Here is a 26,145-nt window from a genome sequence, read left to right on the forward strand (position 1 = left end):
TTTTTTAATAGTTTTAGATATTTCTTACTAAATTTTTTGATGTTATTTTTCTAATATTTTTTGGATGATTTATTTTGTTAATAAGTTTTAAAATTTTTAAAATAATTTTAAATATATCTTTTTTGTTAAGTTTTGGATGTTTTAATTTTAGATATATTTTTTTATTAGGAATTTTTATAAAGATTTTGAAATTTTAAAAATAAATTTTAGAATTTTTAAAATGATTTTAATTATTTTTAGATTTTAGATATTTTTTTATTAAATTTTGTATGTTTCTCATGACAGTTTAAAGTCATGTTTTCTCAAAAAAAAAAAAACTAAGAAAAAATTACTAATACAGTTAACTATAGTCCCTAATTTCGCCAATAAACATTAGAATCTCGCTAGGGAGCCAATGAAGTATCTGTACAATATGTATAATGGGCTGTTTATTTGGCCCAATATGAGTTAAAAATGAACATCCAGGGTAAAATACTACTAATTTATCAAACACAATACACCTATATTATCCAGAATAACCATCCGGATATCAGGGATAATAAACATCTGATATCCTACTGAATCGAACATACAATTTAAAATACTTGAAACTGATCACACGAATACACCTTTACTATTCTAAAATAAATATATGTGAACAGCTTTAAATAAACATCAGATACTTTAATTTTAATTTGAAATTAACTCCCATTGTATGTGTTTCTGTCTGGGACTGGACTTCGAGGTATAGATCGGATGCAGCTGAGGGAGTAATGGCGATGTCCTTTTCCTGTACGCTGCACCGTGAGTTTCTTCCTCGTCCGAGCAGTGTGGAGAACCTGCAAAAGGGACTCCGACACTCAAGTAAGTTTTAGTGTGAGTAATAAGGATGATATTCAGAGTGAATAACGTACCTGTGACTTAATGAGTCACTTGTATATATAAATTTATTGTGGTTGGAGCAGTTATAGATATTTCTGAAACTGCTCCTTAGAGCTTTTCTAATTATTCGGTAACTGAATTTTGATGGCTTGTTATGGGTTTGTTTAGAGATTTGCGGAGAGATCTTTGTGGTGAGTTGAGATTGGCACGTGTTTATTTTGACTCTAGTTTGTTTTCGAGTTTATGGGTTTTTTAAACCAAGTTGTGACAGACGGATCATAGCCCCCAAGCTTGACCTGTGGGATTGTTTAGCTTTAAACAGGTTGAGCTTTTGATCTATAACTCGAAATCAGGATAGTAGGAGCCCCCAAGCTCAACTTGTTGTATGTTGAAAAATGATAGTCATGCTTGAAATTTGGTGTAGGTGAATGGTAAAGTAAAAGAAATTTGAGAATGATTAGGAATAATGGTTAAATAATGAGGATAAGCCTCCAAGTTTAATCTTATGTCATGGAGAATAAAATATTTCATTGAAAAAAGTTCTTGGTATGCATCGACTTGATTTTGACTTATAGATGCAAATTTGTGTAGAGTTATTATTCCGACGTATAAATGTCGGGTTGTTTGGATTGAATCAGATTTTATGGATGAAAATATGATTGGATTTGGTTTTGTTGGAAACTGTTTGTGCTTTTGATGTTTGCGTATAGTGAGGTTGATAGAAGTAGCATGATTTGCATGATAATTGTTCTGTATGCAGTTGATACGCCAGTTGATGCTTTGGAATAATTTGATCAAAAAAAGTGTTTTTGACTTATAAGGAATAGAAATATTGATGAGAAAAACAAGTAAACGTTGACTTGGTTTTCATATTCAATAAGTATGACTAGTAGTAATCAATGAGGACTATTGTTGATAGGTCAATATTGTTGTTGAGTTGTTTGAAAAATTGGTGAACCGATATAATAGACCAGTTTAAAATTGGGCATAGCATAGATGTTGCCGATATTTGGAGTTGTCCTAACTTATAGATCGGTTTGCTTGAAATTATTCCGACTCATAGGTGTCGGGTTGTTTGAAATGAGTCCGACTTATAGATGTCGGTTTGTTTGAATTGATAGATAGCTTAGTAGCTTCTGCGTTTGAAAATTGAAGTATAACTAGGTTTTAAAAAGGAGTAAAAGTCGTGATTTGTTTGAAAACCAAATTATAACTCAAGAGAGTATATCTCGGTCGGAGATTCGTATATGATTTTGAAGATTCGTGGCGGAACGGTTTTATCTTGTATGAGATGACTTATAGATCAATTAGGAATGATGAAAATGACAAAAAAAATAAAAATAAAAGAGTACAGATATTTCATTAATTATAATCTAAATGGCGGTACTGCGGTTGATGCTCTTTTTTTTCATCGGCATGATTGTATTACCCTGTATATAAGACTTCGACAATAGTATCAGATATACTTAAAGAAAGTCAATCAACAATGAAAGACAGATTGACAATATACAACAAAATATAGCATGTCCAAGGTTAGAATATGAAATGGTAAGATACATTAAGGTAAAATGGTTTAAGTATATAGGTTAGTCCATACCTTATAAGAGGCCATGTCGTATTAAAGATTAAAATAAAAGAATTATATAAGCGTGTAGGTTATGCTTACGAATTATTTCACTGTAGTATAGGACGTATCAATTTTATATGTTGAGGTTATTCACCTCTCAATTATCATTCAAGTTAATTTTTGGATTTTTTTTGTTTTGTAAATTCATGTTTTGAATTTGTCGATTAAAACTAAAATAGGATCCCTTTGTTCGGGGAGCAGAATAATTGGAAAAAAAATGAAAAAAGACTTGAATAAAATAGTATGGATTAAATACTGAGCAATCAAAGCGTGATTGATTTTATTTGATCAAATACCTGCATAATTGTGCTAATTCGAAATTTCTAACGAAAACATAGAAACTGAAAATGTAAATATGTAGTTAAAATTATGTATGTTAGATAATGTTACTAGAGCATTTGGCAGAATTTGGTTTCTCTATTGATGGGTTTGGAGTGACTATTACCATAGTCATTATTTCCAAGGTGTGGTCTTCACCGCTACAGGACTTCTCTGGTCCTTTTCATCACCTTATTTCTGAGTTGACTTCAAATTCGTCCTTGTTATGTTGACCTCAGCATTTCATAATATAGTAATATATAAGACAGTTCTAATTTAGAAAAGAAGTTAAATGTGACAATGCAAACACATATTTTGAATTTATTGACTAAAGCTGAAGTTAAACTTCATCACTCTAAGAAACAAATAATTGAAGTTAATGAAGGAAAAATGCAAATAGGACTGTGTGAGCATTGAGCAATTAAAATATAATTGAAAAACAAAATAATACTTACTAGCAATATCAATGTAAAAATAACTAGAGAAATTTGGGATACATTAAAACAATTGAGAAGAAATATATCTCATTGTATCTATAAGAATAAGTAATTTGCATTTGTGCTGCTTCATTGAAACTAATTAGAAAATATTATAAGAAGGAAAAGAGCGATTAGTATAAGAATAAATGTTGTGAATAGATTAAAACAATCTGAAATAAAAAATAAGACAGGAACTCGTGTTGACAAATAATATATGAATTTCGAATGAGTTCGAAAGATTCACTATTACTAAAGGAGTAAAATAGATGATAAGTATTTTTGAACTAGCATCCTGAAGGTACGAGATTATTCTTATTCAAATTATTTAGATCCTATAGAATTTTATTCTTGATCAAAGATAATGAAATTAATTTTGCTATTTGATCGTAAGAAGCCAACATCTCTTACGTAAATATGAAAACCGAAAATGTGTAGCATATAAACTAAAACTGCATACCGCTAGATGATGTTACTGGGGAATTTTAAATTTATAGTGCGTTATAAGGTCTTGCTCATTGTGTCGACCTTAGTTGAGAGAAAATCAAGTTTGAATCTTCATCTATGCTTTCATTACCGTGAGTAATGTTCATGCCATTGATTTGAAGCTTTATCAAAATTTTAACAATGGCTAATGTAGTTTTTGCTTCTATTTCTTTCAAACAAGAGTTCGACTAAAATGATTAGCTTTTAATAATTGATAATAACAAATATAAAGGTAGATTGATCATGTACAAAAACATAAAAGCAAAGAATAGATAATAGCAAAAATTGATATATTTTATATCATGTTTATTTTTACACTAATCAAATTACTTGTAAAGACATCATAATTATTTTTAATTTATTGAGAATAAAAAATCATCAGATATTGTGATATTATACTAGATAAGGCATAAATAAAATTAAGTAGCAAATATTTCTAGAATATGTAGAAAATAATGTATATATCATATGAAAATTTGTTCAAAAATATTATAAAAGATTGTTAAATTTGGTTAAAAAATTTGAATATAATTCCAACTTTATGAATATAATTCCCCTTTACTCATATAAAAAGTTTGTGTGAGCTGTTTTCGATATATTGGTGTTGATAACCGAGTCAGTATTAGATGTAGATCATCGTAGTAGTGAAGGTGAAGATGACAATCTGAATGGTAGATTTTTTAGTTGAGTATATTTTGGCGTGCCTAAGATGTTGAAGATTAAATCTATACATACTGCTAAAATATTATTAATTGAAATGTGGGTTGTTTTTATTCCAGGTGTTAGTTGATATTGATGTGTGGTTGGTCTTTAGATTTACAGTCTATAAATGATTTTGTATTTTGGATTTGTGGGTAATAGGTGCAAGACTCCTATTGTTGGTGGGACACGGAAGTTGAAACATGCAAAGACTAGAAATAACGATGATGAGCTCTAAAAAGTTACCAATGTTTTTGAAAAAAAATAAAAGAAAGAAAAGGCAACATCTGAGATGACAGAGGCGGTGGTTTGATTAGTGCATTTTTACTTTTGATAGTAGTTGATTATGAACTTCTACAAAAGTTTTTGGTTTTTTTTTTAATTAATTAGCTATAATTTGATTGGTATAACTTGAAAGTTTGTTAAACGTGGACGTTGTATTTATAGGCAAGGATATACTATGAGTAATTACAATGATGAAGTAGATGATATGGTATTAATGGATAATTTAGATATATATCTAAAACTATCATATCAATAATATTTCTATTATTAAGTATAGATACAGTACTGTTTACATACTCTCATGTATATTTATTACTATGATAAGAAGTTATATATTCTAATTTATTAGGATCGTAAATTATGAAAAGATAAGAAATATTTAATATAGTTTAAGCGTAATTTGAATTTTCATTATTATAATATAGAACTTATGGTATCTGAAGTTTTGAACTATAAAGAGATAACGAAATAAAAAGAGTTAGGCATGAAATAATTAAATGCATGCTATTTATTGACCATTAGTATTTACTATTGTAGGAGGTGTGGGTGGATCTTGTGTCTTTTAGATTATAGGGTCGGTGATCAGGTTATCATCATGTTGTGTACGCTGCACCGTGAATTTCTTCCTCGTTCGAACAGTGTGGAGAACCTGCAAGAGGGACCCCGACACTCAAGTCAATTTTAGTGTGAGTAATAAGTATGATATTCAGAGTGAATAACGTACCTGTGACTTAATGGGTCACTTGTATATATAAATTTATTGTGGTTGGAGCGGTTATAGATATTTCTAAAACTGAAACTGCTCCTTAGAGCTTTTTTAATTATTCGGTAACTGAACTTTGATGGCTTGTTATTAGGGGTGACAAACGGGCCTAAACCCGCCGGGCCGGCCCGCGTAACCCGCCAAAAAAGGCGGGCCGGGCTGAAAAATTGGGACCGCCAAATAGCAAAAGCCCGCTTAACCCGCACCGCTTAAACCGTGGGTTTTGGCGGGCTTTGGCGGGGCGGGGCGGGCTTCCCCGCCGGGCTTAGTATTTTTTTAGTAAGGGGTATTTTTACAATTTTTTTACCAAAACCCAACTTCCCCCAACCCAACTTACAAGAGAATGAAGATGAAAATTGAGTGTTTTAAATTATGTTTGTTTTGTTTTAGAGACAATATTGTTAATTATGTTTTGGATTATGTTTATTTTGCTTTGGAAACAATATTTATAATTATGTTTTGGATGAAAACTTGGTTTATAATCATGTTTATTAGATATTTATAATTAAAAAGATTTTAATGTTTGTGAATACAAAAATTATAATTTGTTTATACTTTTAGAAATTATAATAGTTAAAAGTAAAAAACAAAAAAAAATTTTTATATCTTTATATATATTATTTTAATAGTTAAAAGTAAAAAAAGAAAAAAAGAGAATATTTAGCGGGCTTAGCCCGCCGGCCCGCCAGCCCGCCGTTAGGCGGGGCGGGTTGGGATTCTGGGATCGCCTCACTAGGCGGGGCGGGGCGGGCCAGCCCGCCAATTGGCGGGCTTATGGCGGGGCGGGGCGGGGCGGGCTTCCCCGCTTGCCACCCCTACTTGTTATGGGTTTGTTTAGAGATTTGCAAAGAAATTTTTATGGTGAGTTGAGATTGGCACGTGTTTATTTTGACTCTAGTTTAATTCCGAGTTTATGGATTTTTTAAACCAAGTTGTGACAGATGGATCAGTATGCATTGTGCGACACATATATTGCCTCCCTATACTTCCTCTAAACATTAAGGCATTATTTGATAACATCCCCTTTTATTTAATTTGAGTCAATTAGAAGAGGAACATATCTAAAAGACTAAAACTACTTAATCATCATCTTGAAAGTCATAAACAATAAATCACTTTCCTTTTTTATTTCTTTTTATTCATTTTGACATTAGGAACAATCATCAAAGCTAGAGCTAAAGCATGCAATAACAATTAACAAACGACTAACGTTTAGAATTAAAACATGTTCAGAAAAAGCAAATCCTTATTCCTTCAACCAGTTGATGAACTTGTTTAAGTTCTCTGAAGACTTTCCTCCAACATCAACGTCCCTCATTAGCTTCTTCTTTAGCTCACGAGCCTTAAATATTATGTTCTCATCACTAAGCAATTTATCAACTTTGACTTTTATCTCTTCGCGTGAGATCATCCCATTCTCATCCAAATCAAATCCCAATCCAACCTTCCACTCATCACAAATATATATTTTGTCAAAGAATTGGTCAGCAAAATATGGCCAACACAAAAAAGGCACTCCATTAGACAAACCCTCCAAAGTCGAATTCCAACCGCAGTGACTTATAAAGCAAGCAATGGCAGGGTGGGATAGCACCTTTTCTTGAGGAGCCCATTCAATTATCTTACCTTGAGTCCCCTTGAATTCGTTAGGAAAACACACTTTATTGTTACAATCTGAATCTTTTCGCAACACCCAAAGAAATGGTCTATTAGTAAGTTCAAGTCCAAGAGCGAGTTCTTTGAATTGCTTTTCATCAAAAAGAGTGGTACTTCCGAATGCAACATATATAACAGAACCACGAGGTTGTTGATCAAGCCAATTCAAACAAGAAAAATCTTCTTCCCAGAATTGTCCCAATGATCTTTCACTTACACCTTGATCATAGCCATAGGTTCTTAATAATGGACCAATTGGTAATAGCTTTGGTACGAATGATAATGCTCCAGGTTCAAGATCGGGTGTGGAGTTACAAAGGCACCACTCTGTGGATTCTAGAGTTTTCATGGATTCAAGAATAATGTTGATAACATCTTCTCAGTTTTAGAATCAGATATTTTTGCCCACCATATAGATTCTGTGTCCATGGGAGGAATGCTTGGTGATAACTGAAATCTTTTTTGTGTGGTTGCCAACCCTGCAGTTTCAAAACATGATAATATTACGGAAATAGTTTGAAAAATAACGACAACAGAAATTGTGAATTTTTTGTTACTATTTCTTTCGCAAAGAAAATAAAATAAAATAAATATTTGCACTATTTTTCTGGCTTTTTCTTAGATAAATTCATTTTGAGTAATTACTCTACTCAAGATTATTAATTGATAATTTAACATTTTTATTTATATAAAAATCAAATCTATTTTAGTAATATATAAATATAATATTTTATTTGTATTTATGTTATTAATTTAAGTAAAGACTTTTATGTAAAATTAAACATTTGATGGTTATGTTGTTTATGGGATAATTGTGTTGTTTATAGGACGATTGTGTTGGTTATATTAAATTTTTAATTTGCATACTCATTAGGTTATATAATATTATTGCATATTTATGAAAATCAGCATGTTGGGTCGGATACCTATGGGTTGACCATGGATAGGGTTAAGGTTGGGTTGTTTTGAACTCAAAAGTAGGATAAGGTTGAGTTTTAGTAACAAATTCAACTCGTGGGTAAAATTAGAAACTTAGGGTTGGATTCAAACCCTACTCTAACCATTGCCACTTTTACGCTCTATTTAAGGGTTTGTTATTGGTCAATAAATTGCTGCATGTACAAGACGAAATTTAAACTTCCAACACTTACTTATACAGATAAGTGAGCTGACTATTTGATCAATCCAAATTGATTATGTTACTTCTGAAAAAATATTTCTTTTAATATTAAAAGTAAAATATATAAAAAAAAAAGTTGTCCAAAAGAATATACATTATACACAAAAATAGTATATATAATTAGAAGAGTTGTAGATATTCCAAAAATACCGATATTTTAGTTGTTGATTTCACTAATAAAATTTATATATAATTGATATTAACGGCTAAAAACATTGGTATTTTTGAAATTTGAAATAAGAAAAATGTTAAAAAGTTAAAAACAAGTTTATTTGGTGAGTGTAATTTGAGATGTGGTATTCTTACCATTAGAGTCTATGATTCCATCCTCAATAAGCTTTGGTATGCTGCACTGCAAAGCTAACATAGCTGCTGATGCAGGATAAAACAGAACTCCTCTGATTCCAATCTTTCTTGCAATTTCCAACGCCCATGCCATAACAAAATCAGCAACTATGCAGCTTACTGTGACACCATCTTTCAATCTAAGATCTTCAATTAAGCCTCTCAAGCATAGCAGGCATGTTATTCAATATAGAATCAAATAGTTCCCTGATATTTTTTCTGTCTGCATCAGGTCCTAGCCCATCCGGGATTGACACCAACTTTATCGGCGATCCTCCGTTATCGCCGCCGCCTTGATTCCCCATGGAACTAACCATTTTATTGTGGATGAATTCAGGGGTGACAAAGATGATATTGCAACCCTTAAAATAATATATAAAAAGCACAGTTTTTTCTTAAAAAATAACTACAATCTTTATTTTGTTTTCTTTTTTTTTTTACCAAAGAAATTCTCCTTATGTGTAACAAATAAAGTTCAAATTCTTTTGAACAATAAATAAATAATGTTCGAGTTCTTTAAGATTAGACTTTATTAGCTATTGAAAAAATACTGGACTAAAATGTTTCTTAACTTTTATATATGATATATTTACACATCTCGAGTTTAATTTATATTAGCTGGAAACCTGTATATATTTGTTCATCAATTACAAAAATAGATAAATATGTTTTTAAAAAAATTTATTATAAACTTATAGGTTTTAGAATAAAAAAAAATCAGGTTCTTAAGATTTGAGGTTACTTTTTTTTAAGATATCTATTTAAAAGCTTGGACACGAACCGGGTTACGTCTTACGTGGGCGATGATCTTTTTAGTTTTTGTTTGTTTTTTCTTGGCTTCTTCCCCACCGTGTCACAAAAAAGTTTGGAGAGAAGTGTACTTTGTTTTGATTTCCTATACATCGTTCTACTTTGAATCTTGTAACGTGCGCTGCAAGGAGTATCTTCATTGATGTACACGTTTAGAATAATACTAATATTTTTACTCGTAATAATATTATGAAAATATAATTTTTTTTAAAATTACGGTTTATTTTATTATAAAACAGTATAGATTATGCATGACACAAAAAATTTATAAAATTAAATAATTTTTATAAAAAAAAGTTGTAAATTGACAAAAATCTCCAACTAAAAAGACTAAGATCTCTGTAAATAAAAAATCAAATAATAAGTTCTTTAGTTATTATTTTTATTTAACATTCGTTATCTAAATTTTGAAACAATTTAATATGTATACTTTTACATTTAATTACGTGTTAAATCTATTACACAAATAAAAATAACTAATTTTTATACTTACTATTTAAAAATAATATTTTTTCTCTCTATGTAAATAAAAATATAATTAGATATTAGCATAAAAATTATATTCATAATCATAAAATTAACTTAAAATTAATTTTTTTAAACAATTAAATCTTGATTCTAACTTTTAATTATAACATTAGTATTCTCTCCAAATTATATGTAATAAATATCTGAAAAAAGAGAAATGAAAATATAGATTAAAAAGATAAGTGATAAAAATTTAAAACTAAATAAAAATCTAAAAAAATATGTATATAATAATATTTTTTATTTAAATTATATTATTTTATTAATTTTATTTTCTGTAGAACAGAAAGGTAGAAAAAATAACGAATGAGAAAAAAGAGAGAGAAAGATAAAGATGAAGAATGAGAGTGAGAGTTTGTTAATTTTAGAAGAAAAATTTTATTTTAATTGTAATAAAAAAATATCGGATGACATATTTTGATTTGTCAAATTATTAATATAAAATATAAATTGTATATAGAGTGAAAATGGTAGAGAGATAGAAAAATTGAGAGAGGTACATGAGAGAATTTAAGAAAGGAGTTTATTAATTTTGGAGAAAAATATTTTCTCTTGATTTTAATAAGAGTGTCAACACATTTGGTTATTAAATTAGATAGTAATATATGATATATGATACATAATATAGGTATATTTTAATTTCAATTTCTATTTTAATATTTTAATTTTAATTTTAATGCAATTAAAAAATATCATGTTGCACATTTTAGTTGTCAAATTCTTAATTTGTCATTGCTAATGATATATAAAAGAGATAGAGTGATCGAATAAATGAGAGAAATAGAGAAAGGAAGAGGAAGGAGGGGAGAACTCTTTAATTTTGGAGGAAAAGATTTGATTTCCATTGCAATGAGGGAGTGACCTGTGGCATATTTTGGTTGTAAAATTAGTAGAGATGAAGAAAAAATTCTTTAATTTTGGAGAAAAAAATTTGATTTTAATTACAACGAGAGAGTGACATGTGACACATTTTGGTTGTAAAATTAATAAAGAGAAAAGGAGAATTCATTAATTTTGGAGGAAAATATTTAATTTTAATTGCAATAAGAAAATTACATCTGACACATTTTGAGTTGTAAAATTAGTAAGGAGGAAGGAAAAATTTATTAATTTTGGAGGGACAGATTTGATTTCAATTGTAATGAGAAAGTGACATGTGATACATAATATAGGTATATTTTAATTTTAATTTCAACATTTTAATTTTAATTTTAATGCAATTAAAGAATGTCATGTTGTATATTTTTATTGTCAAATTAGTAATTGGTCATTGATATTGATAATTGATAATAATATATAAATTAAAAGAGATAGATTGATTGAAGAAATGAGAGAGATAGAAAAAAGAAGAAGGAAGAGGAGAGAACTCTTTAATTTTAGAGGGAAAGCTCTGATTTCAATTGTAATGTGGGAGTGGCATGTGGTATATTTTGATTATAAAATTAGTAGGAAGGAAGGAAGAATTCTTTAATTTTGGAAGGAAAGATTTAATTTCAATTACAATGAAGAAGTTATATATGGCACATTTTGGTTATAAAATTAGTAAAGAGTTGAAAAAAATTCTTTAATTTTAAAGAAAAAAATTTAATTTCAATTATAATAAAAAAATGACATATAAAATATTTTTTATTGTAAAATTAAAAATATATAATAGATTCAAACCCATTTTAAAAAAGGCATATGAACTCTAATAGTAAGCTTCCTAAATGAACAAATTGTGAAACAAAATAAAAACAATTAAGATTAAAGTATTGTTTTAATCTCTTATATTTAAGTTAAATTTTACTTTTGTTATTAATATTTAAATTTTTTTATTTTTGTTTAAAATATTTTATTTTATCTTATTTTAATTCTTTGGTTAAAATTAAATTTTTTCTATTATTTTTTTATTATTTTATCATTTTCACTTTCAAATTATTACACCACTACCATAATCACTACAATTACTATCTTTGTCATTATCTAAAAAAAATCATAATAAAAAAATATCTTTGAAAAAAAAATTAATTTAGGCTAAAGAACTAAAAAAAGATAAAATAAGAAGTTTAGAATAAAAATAAAATATTTAAAATATTAAGAACGAAATTAGAATTTTATGTAAAGATTAAGACTAAAACAATATTTTATCCAAAAATTAAATTATGTTAGAATGCGTTTAAACTCCTCTAATATTAGAAACAATTTGAATTTCAATTAAGTTGATAAAAGAAAAATATATATTTAACAAAGAAAAATACTAAAGGGTCGGCATAATTTATTATTTTTGACTAACAATATTTAAAAATACATGTTAAAAGTATGTTGTTAAATTGTTAGACTAAATAATTAGGCTTATAACTAATATTACTGACAAAAATAATAAATTTTGTTGGCCTGTAACAGTTTTTTCTTTGACAATTACCATAGTTAAATTCTAACTACAATAGCTGATAAAGCAAATTACGAATGACAGTATGGTTTTTAATTAACAGCTTTTGTTGCGGAGTGCATTGTTTTAGAATAAAATATGTAAAACACCTGGACGTTGCCATGGCCTGATTACCTCAAAAATAGGAAGTAAGTGTAGTTATGTTAGTTAATCTGTTATGCTCTCAGTGAGTTACTCATGTATCTATAAATTGGAAGTGGTCATCATCCTTTGTATACACACAACCACATTAGATGACTCTTGTATATTGAACAAATTCGCACAATCCCATAGATAGAAGAATGCCTTCTTTCTTTATAAATTATAATATATAATCATTATTACAACTCAACACAAATCAGAATACTTATTCTTTCAACCACTTGATGAACTTGTTTAAATTCTCACAAGACCTTCCTCCATCTTTTATGGTGTTCAGCAGCTTCTCTTTTAACACATGAGCATTTGATCTTATGTTCTCATCGCTAAGCACTTTATCCACTTTCACTTTTATCTCTTCACGCGAGATCAATCCATTTTCATCTAAATCAAATCCTAATCCAACTTTCAACTCATCACAAATGTATGTTTTGTTAAAGAATTGGTCACCAAAACATGGCCAACACAAGAAGGGGACTCCATTGGACAAACCTTCTATAGTCGAATTCCAACCGCAATGACTAACAAAACAAGCTATGGCAGGGTGACTTAACACTTTTTGTTGAGGAGCCCATTCGACTATCTTACCTTGATTCCCCTTAAATTCATGGGGGTTGCAATTGGAATCTTGACGCACAACCCAAAGAAATGGTCTATTAGTGAGTTCAAGTCCAAGAGCGAGTTCTGTGAATTGTTTTTTATCGAAATGAGCGAGACTTCCGAAAGCAAGATATATGACAGAAGCATGAGGTTGTTGATCAAGCCAATTTATACAAGACAGATCTTCTTCCAAGAACTGTCCCAATGAACTTTTAGTTACACCTTGATTGTCATCATAACTTCTCAATAATGGACCAACTGGCAATAACTTTGGTAAATAGGACAATGCTTGTGGTTCAAGATCGGGTGTGGAGTTACAAAGCCACCAGTCTGTCAATTCCAGAGTTTGCATGGCATCAACAATAATGTTGAACAACACATTCCCTAACACAGAGTCAAATCCTTTTGCCCACCATATGGATCCTGTGTCCATGTGTGGAAAACTTGGTGATAACTGAAACGTTTTTTGTGTGGTAGGCAACCCTGCAGTTTCAAAACAGTGTTGATGATGTGATGTACACTGCCTCAGTGAAGGGAATTTACAACAACAATAATAACAACCGATTGGCTTGAGTTGGCTTAAGTTATAGCTGGTTTCCTAAAATTAACTATCATATCCAAAAAAATCAACCGTTAAAAAAAAAATATTATCCACCAAAGAACACTAAATAATTTAAAAATATGACAAAAATTAATATACATTATATTTTTTGTAAACAATACAAAAAATTTTTATATTTAGCAAACAACTTATTGATTAAATCTAAAATTTTGTGACAATATTTGAATAAATATTTAAAAGATGCACACAAAAATTTGAAGCGAAGTTTGATCTCTAAATTTTTCTTTTTATTTTTCAAAAAAATATGGTCATTCACGATAAAAATATTTTTTAAAAAATTTACTTGACAAAAAATTATCAAATTTTTTAAGTATGAAAATATTTTATTTTTTTAATAATAATTGCAAAAATTTGTATCAAAATTTGATTTCTAAAGTCAATTTTTTTAATATATATATTTAATATTTAGTTCTTTTTATCGTGTTTTTAAATCTTTCTAGAACTTATTTGTCGTTAGCATTTTTGGGGTTCTTTTTATCAATGATACAAACTTTCGAGTATCGTTTTAATAATTTACTCCTTTATAAAATTTTCCGATCAAATTCATGCTTTTAACTATCAACATGGGCATGAAAAATACAATAACAAATAAATCTCAAAAATATTTTAAGAATTTAATAGTACATCTGTGTATGTAAAGCAGTTTTACATATTTAGGAGAAATAATTACTTTCTATATCGATGACGTTAATGATCATTTAAAAGATTAGATATAACTGTATGGAGAATTATGTAAAATATTTTACGGGCCTGCTACACATACAAGTATCCAAGCATCCAAGTTGGCCCAGCCCAAATCGAAGACACGCGCATAAGGAAGCATAACATGGCGCGTCAAAATCACGCACTCAACACAAACGGTTACGTATGGCAGACTCTTCCACTTCCTCCACTTCTTCCACTTCTCAAAACGCTTCGAAACCAAGGAACGCTCCCAATTTCGAGCAAAAATCAAAGTTCAAAATATACAAATCGTTGTTCGAAACCTCCATCAAAACAACATCAAACTCTCCGTGAAGAATCTGAAGAGAAAACGAAGCAAATACACTCAACGTAAGTTCATCAAGAAAACCTCCCAATTTTAGTTTTCTTCTACGTCGTTCTTCTCTAGGGTTTACTGTGCTATTATTCTTGCTTCTTTGTCACACTGTTCTAAGTTCTACGTCATTCTTCTAAGTTCTACGTCGTTCTACATTCTTGTTCTAAGTTCTCTTGCTACTGTTGTTGATTTTTGGGGCTTTATTCCGTAGATTGGGGGTTGTATACTGTTTGAACTTGTAATGTGACTTGATATTGATGCATGTTTGAGTGATATCTCACTGATATATATGAATGTATCTGAATAATTTCAATGGGTGTATCTCACTGTTATCAATGGGTGTATCTGATTCTTACATATGGGTGTATCTGACTCATATATGCGTGTATCTTACTGATATCTGAATTAATTTGATATTGAAGCATGTTTGAGTGATAACTGACTGATATATATGGATTTATATGAATAATATCTATGGGTGTATCTCCCTGTTAACAATGAGTGTATCGGATTCTTACATATGGGTGTATCTTACTGTTATTAGACCTTGTAATGTTGCTTGATATTGAAACATGTTTGACTGATATCTGACTGATATATATGAATGTATCTGAATAATTTCAATGGGTGTATCTCACTGTTATCAATGGGTGTATCTGATTCTTACATATGGGTGTATCTTACTGTTACTAATGGGAGTATATTTGTGTGTATTTTTTGTTTCAGACAAAATGGCAGCAAGAAACCAAACGAAAGACCTTAAGTGTGCCACACATCTCCTGAGTGATAAGTTCAGAAACATGGCTGAGGAGAAGAAGGCAATTGTCAGGGATCTCGGATTTGGTGGGTTGATGCACGTCCCACCTCTAAGGGTGGATCACCAACTCTTAAGGGAACTGGCAAACAACTTCAAACTTGGGGAGAACAGACTGAAGACAGGATATGGTTCTTTCCAAATAACACCAAAGACAATAGGTGATGCGCTTGGCATCAATGCAACAGGTAACTAGCTCAAAATTATAGGTGTATATTAAGTTCATGCTTGGGTGTATTTAAGGTTGATGCTTGGGTGTTTTTGAACCGATTTTGATACTTTGTTGTTTTCTTTTTTGTAGGAAATCTGTTTCCTGAGAAAGTTGAGTATAAGCAACTTTATAAGCAACTTTCTGATGATGACAAAATAATTTATAGAAGATTCTAGGGTAAGACCCTCAAAAGTCTTACCGATGAAATGATGGAAATCGGCGTTGGCAGCGAAGAGGAACGCCTGATGTTCAAGAGGATATTCATCCTCTACATACAGATGGCGTTCCTTTTGCCAACGACGATAAACAAAATATCGCCCGTGCACCTCGCCCCAATTTTTAAGATGGACGGCATATCGGAGAGAAACTGGGGGCGCATGTTTTGACCTTCTTGATCAAAGGCATCACAGACTACCAGGATAAGAAGAAGAAGGCAATTGATGGCTGCCTCTTTGCCCTCATGATAATATACTTTCATCTTTCTGAAAACAAAGGCAAGAAGAGGGCCGAAAGACCACCAAAGCCTTGGATTGCCAACTGGACTAAGGAGAAGTTGGTGGAAAGAATGACTGCAGAAAAAGAAGAAATTTTGGTAAGTAAACATAATATGTTGCTTGTATTTTATTTACCTGAATGCTGCTAGCTAAAATATCTCATGTTTTAGGGGATTGTGAAGATGGCGGAGACAAGAGCAAGAGAAAAAATGAAAGAAAAAGAAAAAAAAAGAAAAAAAAACAAGAAATCAAAAAAACAAAAAAAAGGAAGGCGAGTCCAACATCGTCTTTGGAGACAGAAACAGCTACTGACAGTGACACTTCTACCTCTGAGTCTGAGACTCAACAAGACTCGGAGGATTCAGCAAGAAAACACCCCATCAAAAAGGGGAAAAAGTAAGTACCATACTTGGGTGTAATTTCTTTTTCGAGTTGGGTGTATCTTGTTGATCACGTTGGGTGTATTTTAATATGTTCTAAATAATCACTGTTTGCCTTCCAGAATGGACTCCAGAAAAAGAAAGCAGAGGCAAGAGGAGCCAGATTCTGATTCAGAATCTGAATCTGAACAAAGTGATGAGTAATGTCCTGAAATTATTACTCCTTTCTTTTGGCTTCATTATAAAGATTTCGTGTATTAACTGAAGTGTCTGTTATTAACTTATAGGAGTGAAGAATCATCACCTGCAGAGAAGGAGAATGAGAAGAAAAAAACAAAAACAACACCAAAAAAGTAAGCACTTCTTTGCATAATATTCTGTGATAAAATTAATTTTTTATTTCTGATTGGTACTCTTTTTTTTCCACCCAGAACACAACCAAAAAAGAAAAAAGTTCTTGTGGAGGATTCACCTCCTAAAGAAGACCAATACTTTCACGGGTACAGTACCTCGTAAGCTATATTACCGTCTATCGTCGTAATTATTTTTGTTAACATCTTCCTTTATGAATGTAGTGAGACATATGAAATATCAAGTGACGAACTGGATGAATGGCTAGGGCAAAACGTTGATAAATCTGCTGCAGAGGGGTATGTCTTGATGGGCTGTCTATTTCATATTTTGTTGTGTTTTGCATGCTAATAATTGTTTCTTGTTTCGCAGGGAGAACCAACCTGACCTGCGATCGACAGAAGGTCGCTATGTGTCGTCTGAAACGTAAGAAGCTTTATTATTTAATAAAATCTTGTTATCATGAATTGGGTGTGTCTTGTGGTACCATTTGGGTGTATTGAGTGGATCAAGTTGGGTGTATGTTGTCTAATAAGTTGGAATATTAACTTTGTTGTGTTGCTTGGATCAAATCTGTCTTAGAATACCGGCTGTGAACTTGGGAACTGATGCTCCTTCCTCTCAAGGAAACACAGAACAGAGTAGTGTAAACCAGCCGTCACAGAGCATGTAATTTCTCTTTCAAATAACCGTTACTTTTGTTCTTCTATTACCCTTCTACTTCTAATTCTGTATATATTTTTTTTTAGAAAAAAAAGCCCTTTATTATTTTATTCAAGAAAAAAAAGGCAGGAAAAAAAAGCAAAAACTGCAAGTATGTAAGTTCTCAAAAAAACAAAGCCTGTCTTCTTTTTGAATTGTTCGGGTGTATTTTTTGAATTTCTTTGGGTGTATTTTAGGTTGAGTCCGTCTGATTCGAATATGATGGTTGTGAGGGAACAGACACCGTCCGAAGCGCTTGCAATGTGAGTTTTACAATAATATTCAACCTTATAACCTTATTATTTTCAAAGGCGTTGTTAACCTTTCACTTTTCTTCTTGTTTAGAGTCCCGATTCAGGTTTTTGTGCCGGCATCCCAAACAACCACAGAGACAGATTTTGAACCAACCCCTATGCTACAGATTGAAGGGACTATAGAAACGTAAGAAATAGTATTGAGTGTATATTTGTTTGGAGTTTGGGTGTATATTAGCTAACAGTTTGGGTGTATATTGTTCCTGATTAGTTTCTTTTACGCCGTGATTAATTTTTTGTAACTGTGCAGCACTCCTGAAACCCCCAAACAACTTCAAGAGACCACACCCACGGTTCCCCCAGCTCCAACTAAAGTGTAAGTTCTTCAGACTAAAATCAATCTTTGCTTATCATCTGTATATTCTTATTCTTATTCTTATTCTTATACATGATGACGCAGTCATCCAGACGCAGAAGACGCTGCTGCCCTGTTGATGATGGCACGGACAGCTTCCTATGTTCCTAAAACAGATCCAGGGGTGCCATCATTCAGCCTTGGATTGACTGATTCAAGCCAGGAGGGGGCGTCAACGCAGGAGACAGAAAGGGAAAAATCTCCAGAAGCTGCGAATTTGATAGAACAATTGGACAGTTTGGTCCAAAGAATAGCAAGCAGCGCGACGAAGGGAAAAAACACAAGTCCACAAATTCAGAGGGAGACTGGGGGAGAAAGTTCTGCAAAGTTTGAAACTCCTCGGGGATTATATCAGATTACGGATGATATGAAACAAAAGTGCTACATCTGGGGGACGAGACTGAAGGAAGATGCAGATGGCAATACTAACGAGTATGAGGAGATGTGCACTCTGATTGGCCAAGGAGAATACATTTTGATGAGAATGCACCTTGCTTCCCTCCAGGCAAAAAGTGATATAGAATCTCAGGTAATATTAGAATAAGATTACTGTTTTTACACCAAAGTCAATTACAATGCTTATTAATGTAAAATTGATTTCGGCATATATTTCTAGATTGTATCTGCCATCTGCCTCATCCTCAACAACAAAAATGAAAAGAGATTTCAAGAACAAATATACTGTCTCCCCACCGATATTGTGGTAAGTGTTACTTTTACGAACTTCGGGTGTATTTTCTGTATTGATTTGGGTGTATTTGTCACGTTCCATTGGGTGTAAGTTTAGTATTTCATTTCTCTTTTCCCATTCTTGCAGTGCATGGCGCTTTCGGATCACCCAAACGGGGAATTCGTATCACCAAAAACGAAAAAGGAATTCAGGGTGGAAGCCTACCCGAGTTTCATTCCCTTCATAGATAGAAAAAAATTGACTTCGCACCCATATGTAAGTTTTCGTTTGCTAAATTTGTTACTACGCTTATTTACTTATTTGCAAAATAAAATAACACACTGTTCATGTGTGGGAATCCTTCAGATTTTTGCCCCTGTCTGCTACGCCGGGCATTGGTGGTTATGGCTGATAAATACAAGAAAGCGGAAATGTCAAATACTTGACCCGCTACACAAAATAGCTCCCACTGATGAGAGAAAGACCATTAATAAATTCACTGTAAGTTGCCTCTGTCTTCTTTACTTTAATAGATAGGTCTATTTCGTTAGTTGTGATGGGTGTATATTGTCCATTCAGTTGGGTGTATCTTGTCCATTCATTCGGGTGTATTACTGATTTGTTTTCGTATTTAAGGGATACGTATTTTCAAGATTGATAACATATGTCGGCGGGGGACCTCTTCAGAAAGGGGAGAGGGAGAAGGAAATTAAATCACCATATGTTAAAATATCAGGCCAAAAAACAAGGTATAAATTTGTGAGTCTGAACATTAAACTTTTGTAAATGAGATTTGTAATTTATTTTCTTTGTTTTCAGCTATGACTGCGCTGTGTACGTTATGAAGTGGATGGAGATAATTGAGCCGGAAAACATCAAAAAGGGGAAGTATCAATGGGATAATTGGCCACAGGTAACTGTCTTTAAAACCATATAACTCTGTATTACTTTACTGAATTAATATTGCTGTTTAAACAGAATATACTTTTTTATTGTAGGAGGAGGTGGACCACTATAGAGTGGAGTACGCATCCCGGATACTATTCAGTGAGATGAATACACAGAGAGATCAGGCAATTAGAGAGAGTAGTGCTATAAGGCTGTCGAAGCCATCCTCTATATTATTAAGTCCGTTTTGTCAGATTAATTCTGCTGATATAGAAACTGGGTAATCCAACTGCTTGGTAGTTTGTAAATTGAACAAATGATGTAAATATTTGCCATTTATCAACAACTTCTATTCCATGTATATTTTTTCCCATAGTTAAACTATCTGTGCTGGTAAACTGTCTGTGATGTATTCAAAAGCTGTATTACAGGTGGTAAAATATGAAGGAAAAAATCAAGGCATATATAAACACAAATTATAAACTGCTACACCCAACGCAAGTCTAATAATACACCCAAGGTTGTATAAAATATATACCCAAACTGTCTGCGCTGTATTCAAAATGTATGAATTACATGTACTAAAATATGAAGAAAAACATCAAATTAAATATAAACCCATAACCTGAGAATTTTTACAGTTTTTGTTCTATATATATCTATATATGTGTCTATATCTAAATTGTAAATTAACGAAAATACACCCAAAATAACGGTGCTTTTACACCCATATTCTGTAAAACTATACACCCAACGAGTTATCCCCTGCTGCTGGTACCCTGAACTGATAACTCATAACGTGTCCTTGATATTGGCTGCAATTTGAATGCGCCGCTGATGCAGCATCAAACAGGTTTATCTGAAATATAACACACACACATTACCTAAACTATTAACGAGAAAAATAAACTCAATCGCCACAAATTTAAAGAACGTTACTTTTACCTCGCTTAAAACTTTCGTCTTCTTCTTCTTTGTGGCATTTGCGATCTGTTTCTCCAGCTTTGAACCTAGCCTGTTTTTTGGACGTCCTCTTGTTCGAATCCTTGGCGGGCTTTGAAGCTCGTTAACGGATTCCAAGTTGGCGTCTTCGTGGGATAAAGAAGATGTCCCCTTCCTTTTGGCTTTTAATGCTTCCATCTCGGCCATGACGTTATCGTACGCACGGTGCAGAATTGCAGTCAGCTCCTCCGATTCGGAGGCAAATTCGCATATATTTTGCGAACGAAAAACCAATTGGTCGAACCTCTTGCTTCTTGGCTCCATTAGTGGCTCGTCGTGGCTGCTCTTGATGTGTGTGTGTCGCCTCTTTACCTTCTTGCTCCATCGTTCTAGTATGTATCTCGGTGACACTTGGCTTACTTGTTCGAAGCTTAACACGCTTAGTGCGTGACGGCACAGTATCCCTCTTGACTCGAATAATAAGCAATGGCATTTTACCTCGGCTGCAACCGAGTCGTAAGTAACCACGAACTTGTTGAATATTGAGCTGGAAACTTGTTCTCCGACTTCGTATACTGAATAGCCTAGAGCGGAATTCTTCAGTCTGGTGATGCAATTCGCCTTTCCTCTGAATTGCGCTTGGACTTCCCTAAACTTTGCGTGAGTGTACGCATCTTGAAACTGAGCTTCAATGCAGGATTTCGTTGCACACGGTATGACCGTATGAAAATCTGCAGCATCTGATTCTCTCTCTGCTTGCTCCCTGCTTCCGAGGCAATTATCGTATTGTTTGACGAACTGAATAAGCGAGCTGTTCCGGGTGATATACTTGTTAAAAAATGAATGCATGCTCTCGCTCCTTTGTGTGCTTCTCATCCCTGCCCAGAAATGGTGATCCAGATAGATAGGAACCCATATGTGACGGTCTTCGTACAGATCTGCATAATACACCCAAAGACAGTCTATAAATACACCCGAAAAAACATGCAATTTACACCTCTGATGCAGATTTTAAAAAGACATTACCTGAAAGCCACTTGTTGTCCCCAAGACCAAAATTCAGCAGAAAATCGTTCCAATTCCTATCGAATGAGTCTTTGCTGTGAGAGTTCCAAACAACTTGGCTCATTTCTTGTTCGATATCGGCATGTCCCTTGTACCCGTTTAATTTGCTTGGAATCTTCTTCATGATGTGCCAAATGCACCAGCGGTGAACTGTTGTTGGCATACAGGCCTCTAAAGCCCTTTTCATGGATGCGCACTGATCGGTGAGAAACCCTTTCGGAGCGTTTCCTCCCATGCAACGAAGCCAGCTTTGAAATAACCATTTGAATGATTCAATTTCTTCGTTCTTCATCAAAGAGCATCCGAGAAGTGTTGATTGACCGTGGTGATTCACCCCGACAAAAGAACCACAGACCAAATTATACCTGAAACAAATTACCATGGTCCAGAATGCAAAATCATTAGCTACACCCTAACAAATGCTTCGCATACACCCAATGAAACAGCCAATATACACCTCTACTGCGGATTCGTAAAAATAAATTAATTTGGCATCATAAACAGGGACAGTTTGTTACCTGTTTGTATTGTAGGTGGTGTCGAATGAAATGACGTCTCCGAAATACTCAAAGGCGGCTCTGCTTCTTGCATCGGCCCAAAAAGCCAGCTTAATCGATTGATCATCTTCGAGTTGGAGCTCAAAAAAGAAATTCGGATTCTTCTCTTTCATTCTTAAGAAATATTTCCCGAATTCCTTTGCATCTTCTTGTTCGGAAACATTCCGCACTTCCCTGGTAATGTAATTCCTCACGTCCTTTTCGATAAAATTTAACTCGCGGTGACCCCCGGCAGCCGCAACAAATGATTGATAGGTTTTGCTTGGTCTGATATCGGCCTCCTCGTTATTCTCTATCGTACGACAAATGGACATGCTTAGTTCCCTGTGCTGTTTGAGCATCTCTGCTTTGCTTGGACAGCAGGGGTGTGAATGATCCAGCACAACCTTTGAAATGATCCAAGCACTGACATCCTTCAATGTGTGTATATAAATTCTTGCAGGACAGTTTAGACCAGCTGTCGGATTGGTCTTCTCGGTCGGAGATATTTTAGATTTCCATTTTCCCTCTTTGCTACATGTAATCAGTTGGTTCTTAATCTCGTTTCCCTTCCTATTTGTGCACCGAACTCTTGTAGAGAAACCTGCAGCCTTGGCGTAGTTCCTGTAAAATTTTCCAGCATCTTCAAGGGTAGTAAAGGTCATTCCAACCTTTGGAACAAGCTCGTCATCAACAACTGAGAGAGGCTGCAAAATACACCGTGTCAGAACTGTAAATACACCCATAGATATGATTCAAATACACCCAATCATGTCTAATACGATACACCCTAACCGCAACAACTCAACTACAGAATGACTTTTAAAGCCATAAACTGTAAATACACAGCATGCAGATATAATACAGTTCTAAAAACACACCTAATCATGTCTGTTATAATACAGCTGAACAACAACAAGTAAATTAAAATAACAAAAAACCAGTAAAGTGTAGATACACCCACACTTCTAGCTAAAATACACCCAAACAAGAATTGATCTACACCCGAGCGTCTGCTACAAATTCCAGGTAATTAATCACAACTAATACATTGAATCGACAGATTCACGTAAACGTGTTACTTTCACAGTAATGTTCAGCAATTTTTCAACTACACAATGCTATACAAATTACTGAAAGAAATTTCATACTAATCCTATGTAAATCAAACCTCAGGGACTTCGTTAGATTCTGACTCATAATCCACTTCGCCTGCATTCAGATGACAATCTGAGGTTGAATGATCCATTATCTTCAAAACGAGATCAAACTTTGATTTCGAAAAACAACAAATCAAAAATAGAAAACGAAGATGGAGTTGCAGAGAGAGACAAAGGTAACCTAAACGAAGAAGATGCTAGTGAGAAAAGGAGAAGAAAAGAACAATGGAGAAGAAGGAGGGTAAACGCGGGAGAAGAAGAAGAACGAAATCTCAAAATAACGAAAACGAAAAGGGAAAGAAATATTTTAAATCTGGTAGTTAGATATACGCGCGATGTTATATAGCGCGTGTAATCAACGTACCTGAAGCAGCGCATATTTTGATCTTATTGTTTAATGAACTTGTATGCAGAGCTTTTCCGAATATTTTATATTAATAGTAAATTAAATTTAATAATTAGAAAATATATTTCACTAAGTATTTAAAAGATGTGTACAAAAACTTAGAAAAAAATTCGATCATTAGATCCTTTTTATTTTTTAAATTTTTTTTCACTGGAAAGAAGAAAATATCTCCTTGGTGTAGCAGATTTACTTTTAGAGATTGACCAATATTATATAGTTGGCAAACATCTAAAGATAAATTCAAAAAAAAAAAAAAAAAAAAAAAAAAAAAAAAAAACAAATACAGAGCACTCATATTTCATTATTTTCCTTCACAAAAGTTTACTTATTACACAATCTTATTTTCCTCTTTTCTATTCTATTTTTGTAATTGAAAAATATTGATTTATTCTTGAATAAGAAATCATAGAAAAATCCAAAAGTAATAAAAAAAGATAATTTTAGAAAAAGTCATAATATTCATTATTTTTGTAATGAAGTTTTTAAAATTAGGAATAGTTTTCCTTTTTTTTAAATTGGATTAACATTTAGAAGTTGCTAAACTTAGTCTGAGTTTGGAGGTTTTGGAGGTGTGAGCTTAGGCAGAGTTTATAAAGTCTCTATTATTTTATGTTGGATGACTACTTATCTCTTTTTGAATATTCATTCTCTATTTATTAATATCATTTAAAATTGTCTCCAACTAACAAAATTATAGTGATTTTTATCCTTATCTACTGCAATCTCATAAATCGATGGAATTAATATGTTAGAAGCAGTGGTAAAACTTCTAATAATTTAACAAAAGCATTATCTTTATCTTAAAAACAAAAGCTAAACAAACACCAAAAGTGTTACAAACAACTTTGGTTAGTGAAATTTGAAAGATGATATTCTTACCATTAGAGTCTATGATCCCATCCTCAATAAGCTTTGGTATGCTACACTGCAAGGCTAACATAGCTGCTGATGCAGGATAGAACACAACTCCTTTGATTCCAATCTTGCTTGCAATTTTCAACGCTCCTGCCATAGCTGAGTCAGCAACTACGCAGCTTACTATGATACCATCTTTCAATCTAAGATCTTCAATTAGCTTCTCAAGCATAGCTGGCATGTTCTTCTTTATAGAATCAGATACTTCCCACAAATTATTTCTGTCTGCATCAGGTCCTAATCCATCTGGGATTGACACCAACTTTATCCGCGATTCTCCGTTAACACCGCGGCCTTCTTGATTCCCCATGGAACTCAGCACTTTCTTATGGATGAATTCAGTGTTGACAAAGATGATATTGCAACCATTTTCAGCCAATCTTTGAGACAAGATCATCATTGGGTTGACATGTCCTTGAGCTGGTAATGGTAATACTAGCACAGTTGGAAGACTCATGTTGTCCTGTGATTTTGATCTAGCTGTTATAGTTTCTTAAGAGTTTTCCAACTACTTATAAGTTTCAATATGTATTTTATATCCTTTAGAAGGACACTAGCAGAGTTCGTTACGATGTGGACCACGTTTTAATTTATTGCTTCTCGTTGGAGTGTCCTTGAGTTGAATCTGATCTGCCATTAAGATTGAAACTTGTGGTTATAAAGGAAAAAGGGCGAGAGAGGAGAGGAAAATTGGGAAAAAGGGCATGCCAACTTTGATCATCTGGTAAATTTGCTCTATTTCTTATGAAATTTTAGTATGTTATTTCTAGTGTAAAGATGAATATTAGGATATAACTTGTTAGTTGTATTGCCTTTTCTTTTGCCTGATTTGAGATACCCATTTTGTGAAAAGTTTATGTTGATTTCATCAGTTTTGAAGATGTATTTTGTTGATTGTTGAGATGCCCTAGTGTTACTAGGAAGACTGATTGTATACCCATTATTCTGATAGTGGAAGATTTTTATGGACTAGGTCTCGTGGATTTTTTGTCTCTCTTTTGGGAGTTTTCGTACGTTAAAATTCTGGTGTCTAATTATTTAATTTCTGCCATTATATTTGTTGCTTGGAGTATCCTTGGTA

The 26,145-nt window shown here is 32.6% G+C and overlaps 3 protein-coding genes and 1 pseudogene across 7 annotated transcripts in view; 2 read left to right on the forward strand and 2 right to left on the reverse strand.

Annotated features, from left to right (window-relative positions):
* Window positions 1-25,672, reverse strand: part of LOC107621807 (UDP-glycosyltransferase 83A1-like) — a 61,870-nt gene extending 36,198 nt beyond the window's left edge. Inside the window, exons 1-6 of one of the 4 annotated variants that reach the window (XM_088484578.1) lie at window positions 25,029-25,672; window positions 23,755-23,795; window positions 22,566-23,290; window positions 22,009-22,412; window positions 20,986-21,920; window positions 19,650-20,899 (exon numbers count right to left, since the gene is read on the reverse strand). In XM_088484578.1, the coding sequence (XP_088340704.1) occupies window positions 20,783-20,899; window positions 20,986-21,920; window positions 22,009-22,412; window positions 22,566-23,290; window positions 23,755-23,795; window positions 25,029-25,521 (2,715 nt within the window). In that variant the 5' untranslated portion in view covers window positions 25,522-25,672 and the 3' untranslated portion in view covers window positions 19,650-20,782. Of the gene's footprint in view, window positions 1-12,690; window positions 13,684-19,649; window positions 20,900-20,985; window positions 21,921-22,008; window positions 22,413-22,565; window positions 23,291-23,754; window positions 23,796-25,028 lie in introns of those variants that run through there. The other 3 variants (XM_088484583.1, XM_088484587.1, XM_016323803.3) reach the window with 3 other exon arrangements.
* Window positions 6,748-9,138, reverse strand: LOC107621820 (UDP-glycosyltransferase 83A1-like; annotated as a pseudogene). Its single transcript, XR_015880990.1, has 2 exons — window positions 8,658-9,138; window positions 6,748-7,650 (listed from the first exon to the last, which is right to left on the reverse strand). The product of XR_015880990.1 is annotated as a UDP-glycosyltransferase 83A1-like (transcript).
* LOC148581962 (uncharacterized) lies at window positions 14,693-16,062 on the forward strand. The gene is made up of 3 exons (XM_088501598.1): window positions 14,693-14,875; window positions 15,588-15,863; window positions 15,977-16,062. Exons 2-3 carry the CDS (start codon window positions 15,593-15,595, stop codon window positions 16,060-16,062), a joined length of 357 nt encoding a protein of 118 aa, XP_088357724.1. The 5' UTR covers window positions 14,693-14,875; window positions 15,588-15,592.
* Window positions 16,067-19,938, forward strand: LOC148581963 (uncharacterized). Its single transcript, XM_088484595.1, has 16 exons — window positions 16,067-16,776; window positions 16,883-16,960; window positions 17,048-17,113; window positions 17,192-17,260; window positions 17,336-17,410; window positions 17,484-17,537; window positions 17,694-17,780; window positions 17,861-17,929; window positions 18,011-18,076; window positions 18,159-18,254; window positions 18,378-18,443; window positions 18,528-19,011; window positions 19,099-19,185; window positions 19,300-19,428; window positions 19,519-19,653; window positions 19,789-19,938. Exons 1-16 carry the CDS (start codon window positions 16,520-16,522, stop codon window positions 19,936-19,938), a joined length of 1,968 nt encoding a protein of 655 aa, XP_088340721.1. The 5' UTR covers window positions 16,067-16,519.
* Window positions 25,673-26,145: the final 473 nt, after the last annotated feature.

Source organism: Arachis ipaensis, chromosome B10 (assembly GCF_059453495.1).
Source record: "Arachis ipaensis isolate K30076 ecotype BB chromosome B10, ASM5945349v1, whole genome shotgun sequence".
NCBI classification, from domain to species: Eukaryota; Viridiplantae; Streptophyta; class Magnoliopsida; order Fabales; family Fabaceae; genus Arachis; species Arachis ipaensis.